Source organism: Alosa alosa, chromosome 9 (assembly GCF_017589495.1).
Source record: "Alosa alosa isolate M-15738 ecotype Scorff River chromosome 9, AALO_Geno_1.1, whole genome shotgun sequence".
NCBI classification, from domain to species: domain Eukaryota; kingdom Metazoa; phylum Chordata; class Actinopteri; order Clupeiformes; family Clupeidae; genus Alosa; species Alosa alosa.
In genome coordinates, this window is record NC_063197.1 from 11,370,419 (window position 1) to 11,392,466 (window position 22,048).

Here is a 22,048-nt window from a genome sequence, read left to right on the forward strand (position 1 = left end):
TCCCTCTCCCAACACCCCCCGGCCTTCAATATTCACCACCGGCTGTTGCAGCTCAGTGTGCCTCTGTTTGCTTACTCTTGACCTGAAATGGACTGACTGCACACACACACACACAAGCCCCCATCCCCCCTTGCTTGACACTATTAATTTCTTTGCCAGACACACACACACACTGATTCCCTCCCTACTGTAGGTATAACCCACCAAGAAGGTAAACATTTAAAAAGGTGCATTTACATTGTTGCCAGTGTGAGACTGATATAAAAAAAAACAAAGAACTTTTTTTTCATAGTAGATGTGAAATTAAAGATAAAGACAGACAAGACAGAAAAGCAGAAAGAAGAGTAAAAAAAGAAAGAAAGAAAGAAAGAAAGAAAGAAAGAAAAAAGAGAAACAACCTTGGCAACTGTGAATACTCTGGGACCTTGTTAACAGTCTCTGCACATGTCTGCGCTCCTCTGATGTTCAGGGACACTGAATTTAAAACACCTTGAAAACTTTTCACCAAGACGCCAGTCACTACTTATTTTCCATTCTGGCTTGTTGTCCGGGTGTTTTCGCTCGGTGGCACTCTGGAGCGGATCGATAAATCAAATCAATACGAGACGTGCGCGTGGTGGTCAATACCTTTCTGTTGGGCGGCTTAAACTCACAGCTATGAAACCAAACCTCCATGAAATGATTTCCTGCCAAGCTGGGCCTCTCCTATATTAACCACGTATTTCATTACTGCATTAGGGAGAGCTCTCCGAGCAAACACACCAAATGATGAACTGTGGCAAGTAACCAGATACTACACTCCAACGAGAAACCCATATCATCTCTAAAAAAAAATGATGAGCGCAGGGAGAAATGTGAGAAAACTGTTTGAGGCGATTCATTAAAAGCTAATTAATTTTTAATCTCATATACAATAACACTGAGTTAGATTTTTATACAACGATACATCAAAGTTATATTTTTTACAGATGGCAGCAAGTCCACTGGAAACTGGATGTGTGTGTGTGTGTGTGTGTGTGTGTGTGTGTGTGTGTGTGTGTGTGTGTGTGTGTGTGTCTGTGTCTGTGTGTGTGTGTCTGAAAGGTTTCAGATGACAGACTAGTCTTCAGCTAATCCCATGTCCTTCATGATGACCTTCTCCATGGCCAAATAGGCCTCATACTCCTTCTGAGCCTCCTCCTCCATCTGCTCCAGCGACTTCTCCTGTGCCACAGGTTGCTGAAACAACAAATCATTCAAATGAAAAAGAAAAAGAACGACAAACCTCAGATCGAAACTGCACAAGGAAGCACCTCAGATGAAAACAGGCACCTGTCTGCAAGACAGACTCAGGATGGTGGGGGGGGTGGGGTGTAGATTGTGCACTGTCTCCATGGCTACACAAACAGCAATGACAAAGTATTTTCTGGCTTTAGTGAAAAAAAGCAGTGGTGAAGGACTGTCTAAACGTTTGTTGACCAAACCCACTTTTCTGTCTTCATTTACTTGGGTCTCCACAGGGAGAAGGGGACAAGGAAAGAAAACATCCTGGGACGCCCAAGAGGAATATAAACTAGTTTTGTTTTGATAGATAGCAGCCAGAGGTGGCTCCCTCACAGTTTTGTAGCTCAGGGATAATTTAGATAGGATTCATATGCTTATGATTAAGGCAGCCGTAAGCCGTTTTCGCCTACAGATAAGGTAAGATTCATTTATTTATAAAGCCTATTTTCCAGCACAATGGCCACTCAAAATGTTTCACACAAATAACAACATGCCAGATGGAGCAGTGTGACTCATCTGCATACCTGGCAACCTATTCTAGCAACATTTTCTAATGACTCACCTGCATACCTGGCAACCTATTCTAGCAACATTTTCTAAAACTAAATTATAGAATTTTTTAAATACTAAAACTGTCAAGCTAACCACCAAACAGGGCTGCTGTGAAAACGTGTCACATTTTCACATGGTGGTTCATCCTGACCACAGAACCACATGTTGCAAATGTAAGATTTCAGCTCATTGCATTCTATAATCTTTGATGCATATCATGAGCAGCCACAGGGAACAATGCAGTTTATTTGTCTTTTACATTTACATCTACCCTACCGAATCTCACTCACTGTAATCTGCTCTGTAAACATTCATTTAAGGCCACTGGTGGACTGATAAGCCACCAGGCACTTTGTTTATGTTGATGAAGACAAAGTGCAGTCTGAGGCTGGGCGGGACTCAATAAACAGCTAACCAAATTTGCTGTGTGTGTGAGGATAATTATAGATACACATACACACACACACACACACACACACACACACACACACACACACAGACTCTCACATGCATGTACACACACACACACACACACACACACAGAGATACACACACACACACACACATACATACATAGTGGAAATGATCCTGATCAGCATATTGTTGCCTTCTTATAAGCAAGTTATTCCATAACTTTTCCTTTCATACATAATTACTATCCTAAAATTAAACTAAGCAATAAAGTTGACATTTGAAACAATATAGTCTCAGGTAGTGGACATAAATTGTTTTCCAAAATGTATAGTGTGTATCAACTACACTATTGACTCATGGAGCATTTTGCGCATTTGAGCATTATGACCAACTGCCACCAACTGCAAACAGTGTTCCTAAGAGTGTAGTAACTGTGGCGTGGGGAAAAGTAAAGAGTCGCTTGAAGAACTCACCATCCTCCTCTTGAGATCCTCGGCCTCCGCCTCTTCCTTCTCCTTCGCCCTCACCTCCCGTCTCTTCTCAACGTAGATCAGCCTGTCCACCTCTTTGTCAAAGTACTTGCTTATGCTCTGCTTCTGTACAGCGGAGAAATCAATAACTTCACTGGAGTGTGTCGCCATGGATGGATTATGAGCCACTGGGCCTCTTGGCACAGACATGAAAATGGCCCCCTCTCCCCACCTGAGGAAGTTAGTAACACAGCAATGGTAGAGGGGTCCGGGGGCATGCCTCCCCAAAACAAAATGTTGAAAAATAACCCCTTAAATTATGTTATGTAAGTTTTGTGGAAAGAAAGGGACAGATTGAGACTTACAAATATGACATAGCTTTCAACAGATTTAAGGCATTAAAGCATCTTGCTGTGAAAAAAGATGGGAATTACAAAGCATGATTATCACACATAGTGTGATCTGTGTTATTTGACGGAGGGGCCCCATTCAAATATCAGGGGTGAATAACATACCCATATATGATTGAGGGGCCCTATTAAGACATATCACATAACATAACCCGTGCTATTTGACTGAGAGGCCCTATTCAGATATCGGGGTGGAGAGCATACAGTAGTAGTGACTTCACGCAAAGGCTTGAACTTCAGGGCCCCTGGGCCTGGGCCCGGTAGGCCCGTTCAGTAATCCATCCCTTTGTGACACAAGTCAAGTGCACTGTTGCAATTTCAGTGTGAGCATACTGTATTTTTACTGTTAACAGACATCGCCAGAGTGAGCTTTATGAGCATATTCTGATGATAAATCATCATGGCTGTGGGTATTTTCTAACTGTGAGAAGCATTGCAAGCATTTTCTAACCGTTCATCCATAGACATCACTGTGCGAGCAATTTCTTACAGTGAGCATGTTCTTACTGCTCATAGACATTACCAGTGAAGAGAGAGTGAAGTTCTGAGTGTTTTTCCTTTACTGCACTGAGCCATTGTTAACACACCTCATTGCTGGAAGGGCTTCTCAGTGTCCAGGGAATCTCCAGGATATGCAGTGTGCCAAAGTGGTCAGACACAGCCAGAAGATGCTGCTTTGCTGTTTGAATAAATGAACAGATGTTGTGTAATATACATTACCCATTGGATGCAGAATTTGAATAAGGCATGATTTGATACGGCATATCTGAATGGTCTATATACTCATACAGTATATATATATATATATATATATATATATATATATATATATATATATATATATATATATATATCCTATATAGGATAGACCCTTTCAATCTGTTCCTAGGGGGTTTCCGGTTAAAACGTTCAAAACCAACGCAGATACCAGATGAAAATAAATCTGACTTTAATGTATTGCTCCACAAAATGTTGACTTTAAATTTTTTTTTTTTTTTTTTTTTTTTTTTGTCGCCAAGTTACCATTAGCTCAATGTTGTTTTCTGTGCCACCGAAATGCCTTAGGAATGCATATGTTTGTTTATGCAGTTGAAAGGGTCTATAGTCCTCCTGTGTCTAACATGCTTCTTTTGAGTGACGTTGTGCAGCATGGTCATAATAAGGGAGAACTCACAGGAGATGATCCAGGGCTTGATGCTGGTGATCTGAAAGGTGGTGATGTTCTGGACCTGCGAGGGCTCGTGGGTCTTTTCCAGCAGATCCCACACCTCGATACTGCCGTCCTCCTTCCCGATGAAGAACACACCCGGCCGGGAGCCGGACCAACAGCCCTTAGTGCACCGGGTCTGGGAGCAGTGGGACAGGATGATGGGGCTCACCTGCAAAGGCAAGAGATCAGCCACATCCCAAAAGGAGCATTGAGTATGAAAGCGCTCTGTTAGCGGGCAGAAATCAGACCATGGTAACTTCTATGCACCAAAAAAAAAAAAAGACTACAAGAACTACAAAAGAATTTACATGCACACCCAAACCAAGTACTGTACACAGTGACACAGTACACACATGGTATGTAGCACAGACAGAAAAACTAGACCCCTGCATGTTGCACATACATCTCCAGTTTAATGGTCTCAATACAGGATAGGTTGAACCACTCGTACAGTATAATACACTGGGGGAATCCCAGTGCTTAGACATGTCCTTCTCATATAGTTCTTAACACATTATAGATTACACTTAAATGCAGTGCATGCTTGATATGAAGACATACATGCCCAGGCTTTACATGTCTAAGCAAGAAAGTGTGGGCGTTTAATGGCGGAAAACTATTTCATTTCCATGATATATATAGCCTACTTGAGCTCTGTGATCAAGAAGTACATCGTGCCCCAACATGCAAACTAAAGAATGACAGCTAGAAAGACAGAGGAAATAAGTCACCTAAAAAGCAACATGCTCTGAGAATGACGAAGAAAACAAGAACCTGCCATAAACTGTATAAAGATAAAGATGTTTTTCCATTCTGACCCAATCCATCAGTCTAAGAGTCCATGTGCACCACTAATGAATAAGATTCAGTGTCACCCCAAAGACACCTTACTTTTACCCAAGTACCCTACCTTAAATTGTTTTAAATTGTTCTAGAATTGTTGGGAGAATTGCTTTAAAAAGCTTTTAACTGTCTACCATGTTGTAAGTTGCTTTGGTTAAAAATGTGTCAGCCAATTGTAATGTAATGTAGCCTAATGCAACCTAAGCATGAATCAGGGGAAACGTTGTGCGCAGCAATAAAGACTTCACTTAAGTTGGTGATGGTGGCACGCCGATGTCAGCACTTGCGTAAGCACTTCTGTGCATGTTGAGGCTACACTCAATACGAGCTCTGCTGAACGCTGCACTGCGGTCCGCTCTACTGTCGATGTCTGTGGATTTACCATGACCCCTTCCTTCCAGATGGCAAACGTCCAGCCGCCTACTGTCAAGATGATGTCCTCGAAGAATGGCGAGCGGCGGACAGTGTTCACCAGACCATCGTGGATAATGTAACGGTGGCTGGGTTTGGGACCTGAGAGAGAGAGAGAGGGAGAGAGGGAGAGAGGGAGAGAGAGAGAGAGAGAGAGAGAGAGAGAGAGAGAGAGAGAGAGAGAGAAGTAAGGAAAAGAAAAGGAGAGAGGTAAAAGAAAGCTCTGGTTGAATAACTATTTCTGCAGATGCACCAAGGACTATTATAGGCATATGCGTCTGTGTGTGGGTGTGTGTGTGTGTGTCTCTCTCTCTCTGTGTGTGTGTGTGTGTGTGTACATGACATTTTTACAGCATAGATTCATATACCCATATCCGCTATAATTCACTATGGAAAGCAGCATTTGCCGGGAGGGAATAAATATTTTCATCTCATCAGAGTTCAATTACACAGCAAGACGGATATGGGGTTTATACACAACAATTTCCTCTTCATGCAAAACCAATAATCCATCCTCCCACTCCGTACGATATGTTGTGCAATTTACTGAATAATCGAATGCACAAACCCTGCCAAAGTAAACTTGACAGGACAGACCATAATCTCATAACCAGTAATTAACTCAAAATTGCTGTGTTTGATTTTCAGGGAGACTCAGTCATGAAGAAATTGGATTTAATTAGTCCCTCTTGGCTCTCTGTCAATGGCAATACCTCAACATAAATCCAATGAAATGTGTCACAGAGGGAAACCTCAGCTATGCGTAAGGAGAGAGTAAAGGTGTTAGATAAGGCTGACATTGTTTGCGACTAGACTCAGTGACCTCCTTCAGGCAGCGAGATATTTCAGATATTAAATAACTAGACATGTCAAGGCACTGTGGCTGCCGAGTCTGATGAAGAGCCCAAGGGCTCCAAACGTCATTTGTGTTGGGGATTGAACTCAAATAAACTAAAAAAAGGGCAAGTGTGCGGAACTTTTGGCTCCTGCACCTTCATTTGTATGTGCGCACGTTCCCAAAGCTAAAAAGGTACTGTGGCTGCTCATTTCATGCAACATCATGGCTATAAATGAACACTGACTGCAACAAATATATGTGGATGTTGCATTTGTCTGTAGATTGTATTATAATCTTCTCTTACTAAACAGTCTTCCAGAGTCATTATCCTTCTCCATCTTCCAGTCTGTGTATATCAGCTCACCATCCTGAAGGCAAAAGAGATAACAGAGATTCTCGGATCTGGTAGTAGCACAGACACACACACATACACACACACATACACACACACACACACACACACACACACAGATAACAGAGTTTTTTGGATCTGGTAGTAGCACAGACACACACACACACACACACACACACACACACACACACACACACACACACACACAGATAACAGAGTTTTTTGGATCTGATAGTAGCACAGACACACACACACACACACACAGACACACAGACACACACACACTCCAGGCCATTTATGAGCATCGTAATCTGAATCATCTTCATAACACGGAATTCCTGGAAGAGAGGTGCCAACAGCACGTTTCTGCGGTTATTGCTCATTATCAAATGACTGCATCATTGCTTAATATACATGACTTGAGTGTTGCTCACCTCTGTTCCAACATAGAACTTGGTACAGATATCCTCCAAAGGTTTCAGGTTCTTGGCTGAGGGAACTCGGAGCAGACTGTAGTCAGGTATGTCCGATCTCTCAGCATAGACTGTGGCTGTTAAAATACATTTGCAGTAGCACCATATGAATGTTGTGGATTATGTGGGATATCTTATTAATTAATATGACTATTGCAAAAAAAAACAAATTGCCAAAACCATTTTTTAGGAGTCCCTGTTTAATTTATAGCCAATGCTACTTGGCAGCAATTGCTATTGCATAACACAGCATAGCACAGAACAGCATGTCTACAGTATGTAATGCCGTATTTCAGGCTATATAAATCTATTTATTTTGACAAACATATTAGAAAATAACGAGTGGCCGTTTCCTACGATGATCTACTTTTTCCCCTGGGTCTAGTGATATCAGAGATGTGTAAACCCCAGAGCCTGGGCCCTCTCACTGTAGGACACACAGAGGGGAGGAGGAGCCGGCAGCTCAGTGATCTGTCCAGCCAGCGATGCACGGCCGAGGGCAAGGGCGTAGGGAGGACACAGGGTCGACCGGGAGACGGCAGGGCAGGGTCAGGGGTAATACCTTTGGTGGCCCTCTGCCTCAGTAGTATAAGTGTCCGCTGAAGCCAAGGTCAAAACTGACCACTTACATGCCTCCATATCTGTAGGCTGCTGATGGAGCTCCAACTATCAGTGAGATATCTGAGAATGGGATCCAGTTACAGCTCTTTCTTTCTCTCTCTCTCTTTCTCTTTCTCTCACACACTCTCTTTCTTTTCCCTTGATTCTTCCTGCTTTTCATAGTTAATAAATATTTAGATTTGTGTAGATTTTCATTGTATACATACAGTATGTACATGACGCTATATACTAGTCACTATAATCAGTGGTCAGATGGCGAGGTCCATCTCTTACAGAGCTCAGGGCCAGTGGTGCTAGAAGGCTGTGAATCTGACACCTCTCCATGTCACACTTTTCAATTAGGTCCAAGCAGCACTGCCAGTGGCCTACCACAGGCGCCTGACCAGCACTCATTACTCAGTCTGTCGCCTTTATGCCATAGGGGACTGGCCTGTTAATTACTTAAACCAACAGGGATATGATGGGGGGAGAGAGAGAGAGAGAGTGAGAGAGAGAGGTGGAGGGAAAGAGGGAGGAAGAGGAGGAGACAGAGGAAGGCCCAGTAGAGCAAAGTTCTACGTGACTCCATTATGGAAAGCCACACACCACTTTTTTTTTTTTTTTTCTGCTCTAACAGCGAATTAAATTCATGACCTCACTATAATTTTGAATTAATATAGGGAGACATCGGAGGCAGGAACAAAGACTTGCCTCTTCTGGAGACATCTTCTGGCTCCGGGAGCTTATTGCAAACAGCTGACAGTCAACAAAGCCTAATGGCTCTGCTTTGTCTGGGAGCGATTGCTTAATAAAACGCCATGAAACCAGAGAAGTGTGTGTGTGTGTGTGTGTGTGTTGTGTGCGTGTGGAGGGGGGTGTCTGTCAGGGAGCCATGGCCTGCTGATCACTGGGATCCCTGATCCATCCATGGGGGGAACCTGAGATGCTTTCCCCCATCCCCACCCCCGGCCTATGATGTCCTCCAGCACACGTACACCCCTGAGGTCTGCTGCAGATCACAGACATGACTCAAAGGGACATGACTCCTGTCCTCAGATGGACCCTGCGTTCAGAACATTCTCACACTTACCACACACTGCACTATGTACAGTATATAGTGTATAACCACCTAGTGCACTAGTTAATCACTATATAACGGTTATTCTCTATACAGTGCACTATGGAGGGAATAAGTGGATGTTACAAACACAGAGGGAGGGAGAGACAGAGAGAGAGAGACAGACAAAGAGAGAGAGAGAGAGAAAGAGACAGAAAGAGAGAGGGAGAGAGATACAAAGGCAAGATGATCACTTCCTTGTATGCTGCACTGTGAACTGTGAACAAGAAGTAGATAATTAGTAGATAATTTGTAAAGACAAGGAAGTGGTTTGGGTTGTTACATGTGGAATGTGAGAATGTCATTATCTGAGTTTTATAGATTATTCATGACGTAGGAAACCCCATCAGCAACTTACCCACTTGGCTGTCACTTGTGTTGTGTCGCAGGCAAAATTTGAGTGGACTGTATTCACCGCTGCTGTCAATCTTTGGAAGGGACACCTAGGAAGTATCAAAGATATGAAACACTGTTAGAGAAACATGAAAGACATCAAACAGTGTTAGATAAAACCTGACAAGTGCCTCTAGTAAGGAAATAAGCAGCATGAACAACCACAGCGGTTGATTTCCGTTGGTTAAGTTTTAAATGCGTTGTTCACACAGATAAGATAAGCAACAACGTAGACACGGATTTGTGGCGACCTTCATGAGAGGCTTCCAGGACAGGTCGAGGTGTTTGAACATGTTGGGCACACCGTGCGGGTTGTCCAGTGGCCTCTCGTCCGTCTTCTGCTTCTTCTCCTCCAGAGGCTGCCCACCTGTCCATGGCACACGGATGTCCCAGAACATCACACAGCTGGGATGGAGCGGTGGGGACAAGGAGAACAATTCCTCACAACACTGTCAAATTTGTTACTGTATGTTTAAACAGTGATGATCAATCTGATGTTAATTAAAACCTACGGAAATCTATACATATTCATTCAAAACATTACTAATCAAGTGTCATATACTCTAGAATAGCTGTTATAAGTAAATCCATCCATAGATTCATTCATATAGGCATATATAGTATATCATTCATATGTCTATATAAAAGTCTTTGTTTAAGGAGAACGAGGGGAACATACCAGTCTGGAGCACAGGTAACAATTTGCACACAGGTACCGGCCTTGTTCTCTATCGGAATCCCTGTTCTGGACACCTAGGAATGGACAACCCAAATAAAAGTCTTAATCCTACAATGGCCATGTGTTTCCATAAAAGTGCTGACCTGAACTGTCCCCAAGTCTCCTCTCGAGGTATAAAGGCTCTCCACTGAATCTGATTAGTACCTGCTTTCACGGAGACCCAGTCAATACACAAGACACATTTACAGCAGGGTGAGGTCACCCAGTGTCCTCTCTGACCTTGGGGTGCCTGCCATAACCGGTCATCGGCATACCATTTCTTGGTTGTCAATAATCAGTTTAACCCCTGACCTCTATAGACAAGCCCTGCTGATATTGTACAGCAGTAAATGACCTTACAGTAAATCTTACTGGGCATCATAAACAGTCTTTTTTTGTTTTGTTTTGTCAAAGTGGTTCTCAGACTGATATGAAGCCAAATTGACAATAGCTAATTGGAGCGGAGGGAAATCTTTAAGGTGATAGAAGATTGAGCCCAGCCCTTTTCTGACTGAAGTGTCTCCAGTATCAGTGGGTTTAAATTAAGTGTGAACACTTTAAAGCACCTAATGTGTATTGAGCTCCAAGTGCGGTGGCAGGCACTTTGTTTAAAGCGTTTGCTCAAGATCAGATAAAATAACAGCTCTGCGCTGCTGCACTCTCTGAAGAAAGTGGCCTGTCAGAGTTTCCACTATGGCCAAGTGTCAATCAAATGAATGTGAACAAACAATGCACACAGTTCTAACTGTGACATGGACAAATTACTTCCACAAAGGTGTTTTACGCCATGAGCACCAAAGTACCAAAAAGCCATTAAAACAAAACAAAATCTTGTGTCAGACTGCATTCTTTAATGCAAAAGCATGTAAATGGTGATGACCTGTCAAAAGAGCTTATTTGACTGGGACTTCAATCACTACCCCCACCCCATTTCCACCCCCTACCACCACCCCGTCACCCCGGAGTACCTCGAAGCCTTCCGGGAGCCATTGTATGTCCGTAATTGGTGCTTTGTGACCAGCGTCTATGCCGGAGACGGCACAGTAGCGCACGACGGGAGTTTCGCTTTCCAGCTTGTCCTCAAAGCCCTGCTGTGAAGACAAACACAAAGGGATTACAGTACTCCGCCAGGCGACAGGCTCTCGTCGGCCGACAGCTGCCCGCCATACTGCCATACGCACAGAGGAAACAGGAGAGAGAGACAGAGAGAGAGAGAGAGAGATAGACAGAGAGAGATAGACAGAGAGAGAGAGAGAGAGAGAGAGAGTGGAGATTTTCACAATGCCTTGTTTATGGAAAAAGACCTCTAGAAATGGACTTCAGTGTTGAAGAGGCCATAATGAAGGACATTGTTTTGTTTTTGCCACAATACTGCTTTGCACAGTGAGTCTTTCAAACAGGCATGGCCTTGAAGGCAAATCTCTTGGCCTTGATAAGGATTCCTCCAGCACTGGCGCTTCTGAGAGCTGTCCTTCACTGAGTTAAAGGCTGAGGTTTGGTACTGAACAAATGAGGTCATATGTAATGTGTGTGTGCAATTTGTGTCTGTGTGTCTGTGTGTGTGTGTTTGTGTATGCATAAGTCAGAGAGTGTCTACATGTGTGATTTGTGTGTCTGCTTGACTGTGGCCGTGAGAATGGGCTTGCGTAACAGCTGTGTGTGTGTGTGCATGTGTGTGTGTGTGTGTGTGTGTGCGTGGGGGCTGGAGGTGTTGACTGCAAAGGTTACTGAGTACACAGCGACAATATGGGAGAGGTTGCAGGCAGCTGCTCTGTTGTGGCTTATGGAGACTGGCAGCAGAGGCATACACAGCCTGTAACCATCATTGGTGATTAAAGGGTAAGACCTGAGACACACACACACACACACACACACAGACACACACACACACACACACACACACACACACACACAATCTTAACAAGCGCCTTACTTTTTCATCAGCATCATCCCCGACAGCACTCTGCAATGTCAACATTCCTCTCGGGGACGCTCTGTTCAGTTTCAATCAACAGAGGTCCAGTCCCCTGTTCAAACTGCTCAACTACGGTAAACATAACTAAATGAAAGCCAGGGTCAAACCCAGAGACAAACAATGCTTAACTATTACCTTGCGCACCTTAGGGGGATCCCATGACTGCTGGGTATTGACACAAACTGATAATAATGTTGAACAAATGTCAGAGGGTTCTCCTAATAAGTTTACATAAGTCAGTGAAAAAGGGCATTGTGTTGGTAGATAGTGAGTGCATGTGTTTTGATATGTGACATCTGTGTGGCGTTAGTTGTTTCTCATCACACAAAGATGACTGGAGGACACATCAGGGACTTACCAAGACGACCGTGTTGTTGGACATGCTCTTGCCTCCTCCGCCACGCGTTCCTCGCAGTCTGTCCACATGGGCCGAGATATCCCACAGCACGACCTGCCAGCACGACAACAACACTAATCAGCGAAACACAAAGGTTACCCAACAAAAACAGAGTTAGTATATGATTACAAGTTTGTGTCAGAGAGGTGAATTAAAGCTACAAGAACAATATACATTTGGTAATACTGTGTGCTGTCTCTTTTATTCTTGGTGTAGGAAAAAGTGGCTGGAAGGAATATGTCCCAAGGCAGTCGTTAAATGAAGCTTTAGTAACCTTATATGGTTACTGACCATATGTGCTGGGGATAGTGGAATTACTGAGATAGGAGTACAAAGGGAAAAGAAAGGGAGAGAGACAGAGAGAGAGAGAGAGAGAGAGCGATGGGGAGAGAAAGAGAGGGAGAGAGAGAGACATAGAGCGAGAGAGAGAGTGAGAGAAGGGGAGCGAAAGAGAGAGCGAGAGAGAGATGGGGAGAGAAAGAGAGGGAGAGAGACCTAGAGAGAGAGTGAGAAAAGGGGAGAGAAAGAGAGTGAGAGAGGAGAGAAAAAGAGGAGAAAAGAGAGAGAGAGAGAGAGAGAGAGAGAGAGAGAGAGAGAGAGAGAGAGAAAGAGACACATAGAGAGGGATAGAGAAAGTGAAAATACAGAGGAAGAGCGACAGCGAGAGTCAGCACCTGGCCATTCATGCAGCCGCCAACAATAATATTTGGATCAGAGGGGCAGAACTCAAAGGAGAAGACATCGTCTGGGCACTCAAGCATCAACTGCACAGAGGAGAGAGGAGCGCAGAGAGGGTGAAAAAAAAACACAGTTGGTTAGAGGCATTAGATTTCAAAGCATCTTTCAAGTACAGATGTCTGAGTCATTGAAGTTCATTTATTTTTGACAAGGAATACTGTTTTCAAAGCCCTTCACTTGCTACATTTGGTAAGGTAAAGTGCCCAGTTTTGAGTAGATTTACTGAGACAAAAATGAACAAAACAAAAATGGCCTCTTCTACAGCAAAGGACTCTATATATATGTATTTATGTGTATATAAATATGCTCCTCAAAAATGCTAATAGATATGACCATTTCCTTCATCCATAATTCATTTTGCTTGTCTATCCATGCGACTTCAACGGAGGCTTTTCATGTACCCAAACAAAAGCCTTGTTGGAACCCCTTAAAGCCTTCTCTCATTATCAAATCCCTCATGTTGGGAGGACGGGGGAGTTAAAAGTTGTAAGCTGTCAGTGTAGATTTAAATGGAGGTGGGGTGTGTGTGTGTGTGTGTGTGTGTGTGTGTGTGTGTGTGTGTGTGTGTGTGTGTGTGTGTGTGTTTGTGAAATGAAAGGGGAGAATTTGACATACCTGTGGGTTGATGGGATCAGAGAAGCTCCAGAAGAGAATGAGTGAAGGGTTTAGGACCAGCTTAGAGGAGCCACAGATCCTCTCTTCAAAGGACAGCCTCTCTGTCATGGCGGCCACAATCACCCCTGCCCCATGGCAACATCACACACGGAGATGCAGGAACACACACACACACACACACACACACACAAACAGACACACAAATGTAGGAACACACACACACACACACACACACACACATACACACACACACACACACACACACACACACACACACACACACACCATCAGCTCACTCCATTTACGCCTGTAATGAGCCTGAAGCAACAGGGTATACTGCTGTACTGCAGTGCGGAGTGCTGCTCTCTGTCTGGGGAGAAATGAAATATCACCTCCCCTGCAAAAGCCTGCAGTCAGCGAATGTTGTAATGTGGCCCTACACAACCTACTACACAGCCAACTGTCATTTATGATCAAGAGTCAAATTCTCAATGGCTTATTTATCATTTGGCAAGCGACAGGCTCGGGATGACTTCTGCACCCCCACATAATAACTCTGTGGCTGTCTGGGAGACTGCAAACATTTGGAGCTGAACTATTTCCACCAATAGATTTTACATTTTAACGTCCCTTCACATGGAACCCATTATATTCATTTGGATATGATAAATAAATTCACATTTCAACACCCCTTCGTTTGATGTCCACAGTGTTATAGTGACTTAAACGGACTACTAAAGGGGTGGATTTGTGATCTGACTGACAGTTTCAGAGTGATGATGGTGACTGTAATGCAGAGGATCTCCATCTCCAAAGAGAGGTCAGCTAGAGGAGCGTGCTGACCTGGGATGGTGGGGTGCCAGTTGATGTGGCTGATGGTTCTCTCCTTGCTGTGGTGCAGGTCAGTGAAGGACTGGTACTCCTTCATGTAGGTGTCGGCTTTGCCCCCGAAGGCTGCGTCTTCCTCGCTCAGAGCGGCCCAGTCGTCAAAGAACACATCCATGATCTCGTTCTGCTGGATGGCCAACTCAAATCTCCAGCAAGAAATAACAGCCACAAAAACACACATAACTCCAGTTAATAGTACCCCAACAAATATAGCCATAGGACAGAGCTCTGATGTACAGTGTAATATCCATTCTATTGAGTCGAGTCCATGATATAAGTCTTTGAACATTCGTCAGGATTTACTTGGTCAGACTCTTTGAGGGTACTCTTTCGTCAGACTCTTTGAGGGTTTTGCTGAGAAAGTTTCATTTTGACTTGACCTGAAGTGATTGAGGTTGAAATGACGGAGGACACAGACATTACAAATAAATGAAACGAGCTCAAAGGGAAGAAAAAGTTGAGCAAAGATAACTGTGATGTGGTCTAGGGGGACTGAGGGTTTGGGGGCTGAGGGGGTTTTGAGGGGGTGCTTGCTTTTGGAAGAACGCTGAATAATTCAGTGTCAGTAAGCGCTCAAGTTTGAGTCTTCCTTCTGCACCCCCACAGCAGTTAGAAACGCCTTCCCAAAGCTGCACTGGGAGCCAAGCCCCATCAATCATGCATGCGTCTTACCTTACGGCAACTGACTTGACGAAATTCTTCAGATTCTCAGATTGCAGGCAGTTTTCTTTGTCCTCCTCAGAGAACTCCCGGGGTTCATATTGGGTGCACATATTCTTCGGATATGTCCTAGGGAACCAAATAGTTGGCTGGTAAATCAGCTGAACTTGAAAATCACACTGTTTAGGAATCACACAGAATCAACCCTTCTTGTTCTTCAAGCGTGGAAGTAGAACTAAACAGATTGTAGCAGAAACACCTTTTTCTTTTCCACTATTCATTCACAACCAACCTTTAACTACTAAGACCTTGGCCAGCACTATGATTTGGATGTGTGCTCCTTCCCTGCATTTTTTCTATGAAGTGCAGTAGTATAACCACTAGCAAAATAGAGGGAGAGGAGTTCAAAGTCGGGGCCTTGTCCATCATTCTGTGGTCATCATTACTGAGGGCCTACCACTGAGTTTGAGTGCTTGCAGATATCACGTCGGGGATGGCCTGCGTCCCACAGCCCCTCTCCATCTCCTTCAGGCTGAAGGTCTTGTCCTGGTAGGAGGCGCATTCCATAAAGCCATCTTTGGTTTCCACAGCGTTGCGGTCGGAGAAGATGACTGGAGCGCCAAACTCACGCCTTATTCTGGAGATTTTATACTTTAACTACAGAGAGAGAGAGAGAGACAGAGAGAGAGAGAGAGAGAGAGAGAGAGAGAGAAAGATTTAGAACATTAGATGGTAAGCCACATAGCACAAATGCATGAGTCTGTTTCATAAAATGCTGAAAATGACATGAATATTTTAAGTAACAACACTTTTGCTGTATAACGTTTTTTATAAATATAACTAAAGGTTAGATGTGATGTGATAAGAAATCTATTGTATGTTTTTCAGTTGCATTTCTGTACCCTGGGCCTAGAGTCTGTGAAAGTCTCATCCTCTATCTCTCGGTCACTGCCCAGGGACACCCACGGTTGGGGCACCGGAGTCGTCGGTATCGCATAATCTTCTGAGTCATCCTCCTCTGCCTCCTCATTCTCCAGCTCTGGAGGCTGAGGAAAAATAAACAAAGACACAGACATTACAACTCACAACATTGTAACTTGAACCAGGATAGTTGTGTCTAGAGCATGGTGGATGTTAGCACACCTTCAGGAGAGAATGGGGAGGAAAACAATGGTCAGAGGAGTCTGACAGAGACAGCAGAGGCTTTGGTCTGAGGTCATCAGGAAGTGACATTTGGGCTTACCCGCAGGAGCCTCTCCTTGGCCTCCACGGTGAGAACCAGGTAGAAACTCTGTCCATACGTGAAGTCCCTGTCAAACACCAGTAGCATCTCATCCTCAGGGTAGTCCTGGTTAGACATCATAGAAACAGAAATTGGGGAGTTAATGACATAATGGACATAGAATCCGCTCAACGCACGTACATCTTACACTAAGCAACAAGACTGACAGAGAGGAGACCACAGTTCAAAACAGATGCCAATGAGTATGACAAACCCTAAAGCTGGGAAAGGACCTCCTGATTTTTTTAATCGCAAAGAACAACATTAAGTAGACATAACTTACAGACCGAGTTTGGTATGATTGGGAGTTAGATATGAGCACAAACATAACGATTGCGCTGTTGGCAGTTTAATGTCATAATTGCAACTATGGCGACCATAGAACAGACTGGTCAAGATAATATCAAATATGTTTGATTGAATCTGGATTGCGTCAACAAAGGAAAGAATGGCAAAGATTCAAATATGTCACCCAAACATACAGCCGCGACTTAACACTGTGACTACCGTTGACTCCCTCAGACTTCCCATGATTTTCACGGACGTTGCATCCTTTCAAAATGGGGACGTCTGTTCCCAGATTAAGTGTCTTAATGACAATTATGGGTCTTTCTATTTTGGTGGGTTAGGTTGGGTGAGAGGACTGCACAGACCCCTAAGATCTCATTACACTCTATAGGTGCAGCTAAGGGGTGTGACTGCGATAGGCCCACTGCTCTTTTGACTACTTCCTGCTTGTCTTGACTGCCCTAAGCACTGGACCCATCCATCATAACGGTGGGACATTGTTGCTCTCTCTCTCTGTGACAATGAGAGTGGCCTGACAGCTCACCAGCACGACTTGCTTGATGGGGCTGAAATCAGACACGGCCGCTCGGGTCTTCATGTCCTGCACAATGTCCTCCTTCCGCAGCAGTTTGTAGGGGCTGTCGCCGGTCACGTCCTCGTCGGCCCGGCACTCAAACAGCTCCTGGGTGGCCGAGGTGAGCACCATGGGAAAGATGTCACTGGGGGGTGCTGCAGAGAAGACAGTGGGCGTTTGGGAGGAGAGGGGTTGGGGGGAGAGGAAGTGGAGAGAGGATAGTGGATGGTTGGGGGTGAGAGAGTGGTGGAGAGAGGATAGTGGTTGGTATGGGAGGTGGGGTAGGGTGGGGTTGGGGGGATAAAAGGATGTCAGAGAGCTATATGAATCCCAATCCTCTTATAAATGAATCATCTTGAATTATGAATCAGCTAAATGACTTCTCAATATCCAATCCGATGTGGTGTCGATGGACTGCACAACAGCATGGACTAGCTTATGTGTCATAACTTCTCTTTTGAGTCACAGCACCAGATTCCGCTTTGCTGAATCTGAGAGGGGTTGTGTTTCAGCTTGGCTTTTGGCTTCATGTGTTAGCAGAGCCTACACCGCTTCACACCCTGAGACATAAGAGCTGTACTCTTACACACTCCAGCTGACCACGCTTTAATTCTGACGCCCGACCCCTTGTAGATCAAAGACTGGATGGGTAGAAGGCCACCCCCTTTTTAGCTGAAACCACAGGCTCTTTTTCACTCAAAAATTTAAAGCATTCCTCTTCCACAACAACCTGGTGAGATGCTATTACAGTGACACACACCCATACACACACACACAAACACACACAGACACACACAGCCACACACACACACACACACACACACACACACACACACACGCACACACGCACACACACACACACACACACACACACACACACACACATACAGGGGCCCTCTTAATGACCCCCTTGGCTGAGTGTAGTCTATGTCTCTTCCTAGGCGGCCCCTAACATCAGTGCTCTTGACACACAGCGTGCAGGGCTTTGCATAATCACAGAACTCTTGCACTTTAGCTCTCGCCACCCTCTTCAAAAGGCTTTCGCCAGAAGTTGCTTCTGCTGGGAGTTGACAGGGGACCAGCAGTCATGAGGGGTGTGTGTGCGCGTGTGTGTGTGTGCGTGTGTGTGTGTGTGTGTGTGTGTGTGTGTTTGGCTCTCTAATCCACCTGGATCTGCACATCATCACTGGGCTACTACCTTGGCTCACAACACTTTGTTATGTAAGGATGGGATGTACACAAGTGAACTACAGCGATGTGCATGTGATCGTTTGGTTTTGAACGATCCCTATGTGAATGGCAGCTTTAACTAGCTGCCCAAACCCAGTAACCTACTGCTGTGTTACTGCTTCTCATAGTGTTTCCTCTGTAAAGTTGTGTCATGTGTTAATGAATAAAGAAAAACTAAAAGAAGAAAAGGGATGCATGTTATTTAGAGCAATAGCTAAAACAGTAATAAACACATCAAGTACCTTCAAAAATGCCTGAAAGGAATTCTGTTTTGAGCTGTTATCTATTTCCTCCTAAACCTTGTTTCTTTCAGGACACGGGTCATGTCCTGGGCAGGAATGTTTCTTGTTTGAGTTTTCACAGTTCTCACAGTTTTTTACCCTTGGATGTCTCTCTCTCTCTTTCTGTCTCTCTCTCTCTCTCTCTCTACCTTAATTCAGCTGGCTTTCGGTTCGACTTGGGAGAGACTCCAGACAACACATGACCCTGACTTCTCCCCCAAAACTCAACCGAGGACAAAACACGTTGATGAGGTCTCGTCTGCCGAGCAGCCAGGGCTTAGCCGGGCAGAAGGCGCTATCAAGTTGCACCCACAAAAGTGTGGGTGATGTCATTTAAGGTAAAAAGATACACTTCTGCTCCGCGCGTTTGTCATAATAAGAGGGAAGGTTTAACCAAAAGTGTGTTTTTTTTTTTCAGGGTGGTGCTGGGAAGAAGAAGAAGAAGAAGAAGAAGAAGAAGAAGAAGAGAAAAAAACAATGACAGTCTTGAAAGACAAACTGACAAAAAAGAGATAAGACTGAAAGAGACCTGTAAACAAATACCCTTGCTGAACCTTCGCCGTGTCCACAGGCACTGCAACCATATACAGAGGCTCACATGAAAAAGCACTGAGTGGAGCGGGCATATGCTTACTGCCCAGTGTCGGCTATGATGAGCATTCTGTGAACATGGTATGACATCATTGATCTGACAAAAAGATCCTCAGGCTACCCTTTATTGACCTCGCATACTGTAGTCAATACATTTCACTAGTGCTACCAATGGATGGGTTTAAAGATGGATCCCTGACCACAGACCACCATCCTAAGGCTGGTTGTTAAATGTCCAAAAAGTCCCCTGGATAACATCTTTTGGAAAACACCATGCTTAGAGTGGCTCCTCATCAGAATAGTACAGAACATCAAAATACATATTGTTACCAAAAGGCTATGAAATTGCACTTGCAATTGCAATCTTACACAACATATATAAATCTTTAAAATCTGTTAGATTAACTGTGACTGTCTGAGGTAATAGAATGGATGTTTATGGCAGAAGAAAATTAGTCTGCATTGCATCCATCACTATACTACAACATGTATGTCACAGTGGATATGGCCTGTCATGGTTCATCAGATAGCCTAACACACTAGGGAAGTCTATTTGATTATTAGCTGAAACGGTGCAGTCAGTTTAAACTACGCCATTGCTTGTGAGTTTCCCAGACATGTGTTTGTAATTTCACTATCGTGAGCATGATCTCTGGCCAAAGAGCCAAAATGAATAGGATAATGAATGGGACGAAGAGGAGCCAGGAACAATACAGACACTGAAAATAGTATTGTGCAGCAAAGTGGCTGCTCCTGATCCCACAGTACACTCCAAGAGTCAGAGGTGAGTTGAGGACTGCAACACAACAGCCCTGTGCTACTGGGAAGAAACACTGAAAGCTCACGGAGCTTCCTGTGGAATTTTTGGTGTAGGCCTAGTTCTCTAAAAGGTTCTGTGAACTTCCCAGTCCAATATAAGAGTAAAGCAGACATACCTAATAGCTGCATTATTTTGGGGTTTCTTTTTTCTGTGGTTGGTTAGTTTGAATGTTTTTGTTGTTGTTAAGGTTTTTTATTTTATTTTTACCCTGTTATAGTCATCTCATGTGCTTCTTACCAGTTTCAGCAAGATTTTCAATAGATGATGCAGCACCATTCTTCTTATCTATATATAGATACAAAACAGGAACTTAGTGTGAAGGGCTAAAGAAAATAATTATCAGTAAATGACACATCAAACTAGCATAGCGGTTTTGTGTTTCAAAATTTGAAAAATATGCTATTGCTTTGATAGTGAAATATTAAGTCCTTTGTATATTCATGCTAGCATAAAAAGAGGAGAGTTTTTGCTTGTTTGTTTTTGCTTAATCTATGGATTCTGTGGATCATATTTACCTTTCCCTTTGCTGCTTGCTGTGCTCCTAGGTCTTTGAGATGCCATTGCTGCAACAACAACATAGTCATGAAATAAAAAATAGGCCTAGAGTTAGAAGTAGGCTACAGAACGAGACATATGGTTACACTAAAGAGCTTGGCCCTTAGGCTACACTCAGTAAAGAACTCACTGTGTGTTCACTGTGTGCTGAGTGTGTTTCACTAATTCACGGATTGGGATAAATGCAGAGACCAAATTTCCCTCACGGGATCAAAAGAGTATATATCATACTACAATGCCTGATGGCAAAAGTTGAGAGACAGTGCCACCTAGTTGCACACAAGCTTTATGTTCGCAAAATGGGAGAGAGATCACACCGATGCATTTTTCAACACGTTCTCAACTTTACAGATCGGCAGGGATAAGGAGGTCTATCAAGTAATATATTTGTCCTTGAAATGCCAATCTCTGTGTGTAGAGTAGGCTACTGCTACAGTAGCCTATTGTTTCGACAACAAGAAGGCACATACTCTTGCAGAATCTCCGTCCCCACTAACTGATTTTTTCAATCTATTTAGCAATGTAAGATTGCATAGAACTAGGCAACCTGCGACAGACAGCTACTCTGCCATGGCTAAAAGTATGGTAGATGACAAGAATTGTAAATGTAATTGTTTACATACATTGATGAGCAGCTTATCTTAATGTAAGGTGAGATTCTCGGGCAGGTTGACATGCGCAATCAATCCAATGCAGTCTATGCAACATTTCAGTCGGAAACAATTTACATTAAAGTGCCGCAAACACAGTATGCAAGATTGGATTTAATACTTTGAAGAGGGCAAATGACAATTTAGCCACAACTGTTAAAGTTAATGTTAGCATAACACGATAAGTTTGCGGTTGTCATGTGATAGTCTAGAACTATTTGGTTGATATGGATATAAAACATGAAGGCTACTGGCAAAATAAAAACTAGCGTAGAAAACGAACATAGCATGTCAAGTTTACATTTAACGTTACCTTTAGGCAGGTGTCGCCTACTGACTTTGGCTGTGCCGTCACAATTTTTCTGTGGTTTCGTTTTGGTGTTTTTCTAGCTTCCGGCATCAAACGGGTTGCTAGTAGTTACGGGAAGCACGAGCAGTGG

The 22,048-nt window shown here is 43.8% G+C and overlaps 1 protein-coding gene across 1 annotated transcript; it reads right to left on the minus strand.

Annotated features, from left to right (window-relative positions):
* Nucleotides 1–880: 880 nt before the first annotated feature.
* dnai3 (dynein axonemal intermediate chain 3) lies at nt 881–22,006 on the minus strand. Its single transcript, XM_048251502.1, has 23 exons — nt 21,922–22,006; nt 20,919–20,966; nt 20,641–20,688; nt 17,452–17,636; nt 16,581–16,685; nt 16,240–16,383; nt 15,795–15,994; nt 15,350–15,466; nt 14,633–14,823; nt 13,790–13,914; nt 13,111–13,200; nt 12,398–12,490; nt 11,033–11,155; nt 10,026–10,099; nt 9,598–9,751; nt 9,312–9,396; nt 7,198–7,313; nt 6,716–6,779; nt 5,545–5,675; nt 4,284–4,488; nt 3,697–3,788; nt 2,703–2,825; nt 881–1,218 (listed from the first exon to the last, which is right to left on the minus strand). Exons 2-23 carry the CDS (start codon nt 20,962–20,964, stop codon nt 1,099–1,101), a joined length of 2,631 nt encoding a protein of 876 aa, XP_048107459.1. The 5' UTR covers nt 20,965–20,966; nt 21,922–22,006; the 3' UTR covers nt 881–1,098.
* Between the last annotated feature and the right edge of the window lie 42 nt (nt 22,007–22,048).

Bases quoted from the DNA above. Each gene is read 5' to 3' on its own strand.
- dnai3 (XM_048251502.1), bottom strand. From the start codon at position 20,964: ATGGCATCTCAAAGACCTAGGAGCACAGCAAGCAGCAAAGGGAAAG. The intron at 14,824-15,349 runs GTAAGACGCATG...TTCTTGCTGGAG, and splicing joins GTCAAGTCAGTTGCCGTAAG to ATTTGAGTTGGCCATCCAGC. The intron at 7,314-9,311 runs GTAAGTTGCTGA...GTATTTTAACAG, and splicing joins CACAAGTGACAGCCAAGTGG to CCACAGTCTATGCTGAGAGA.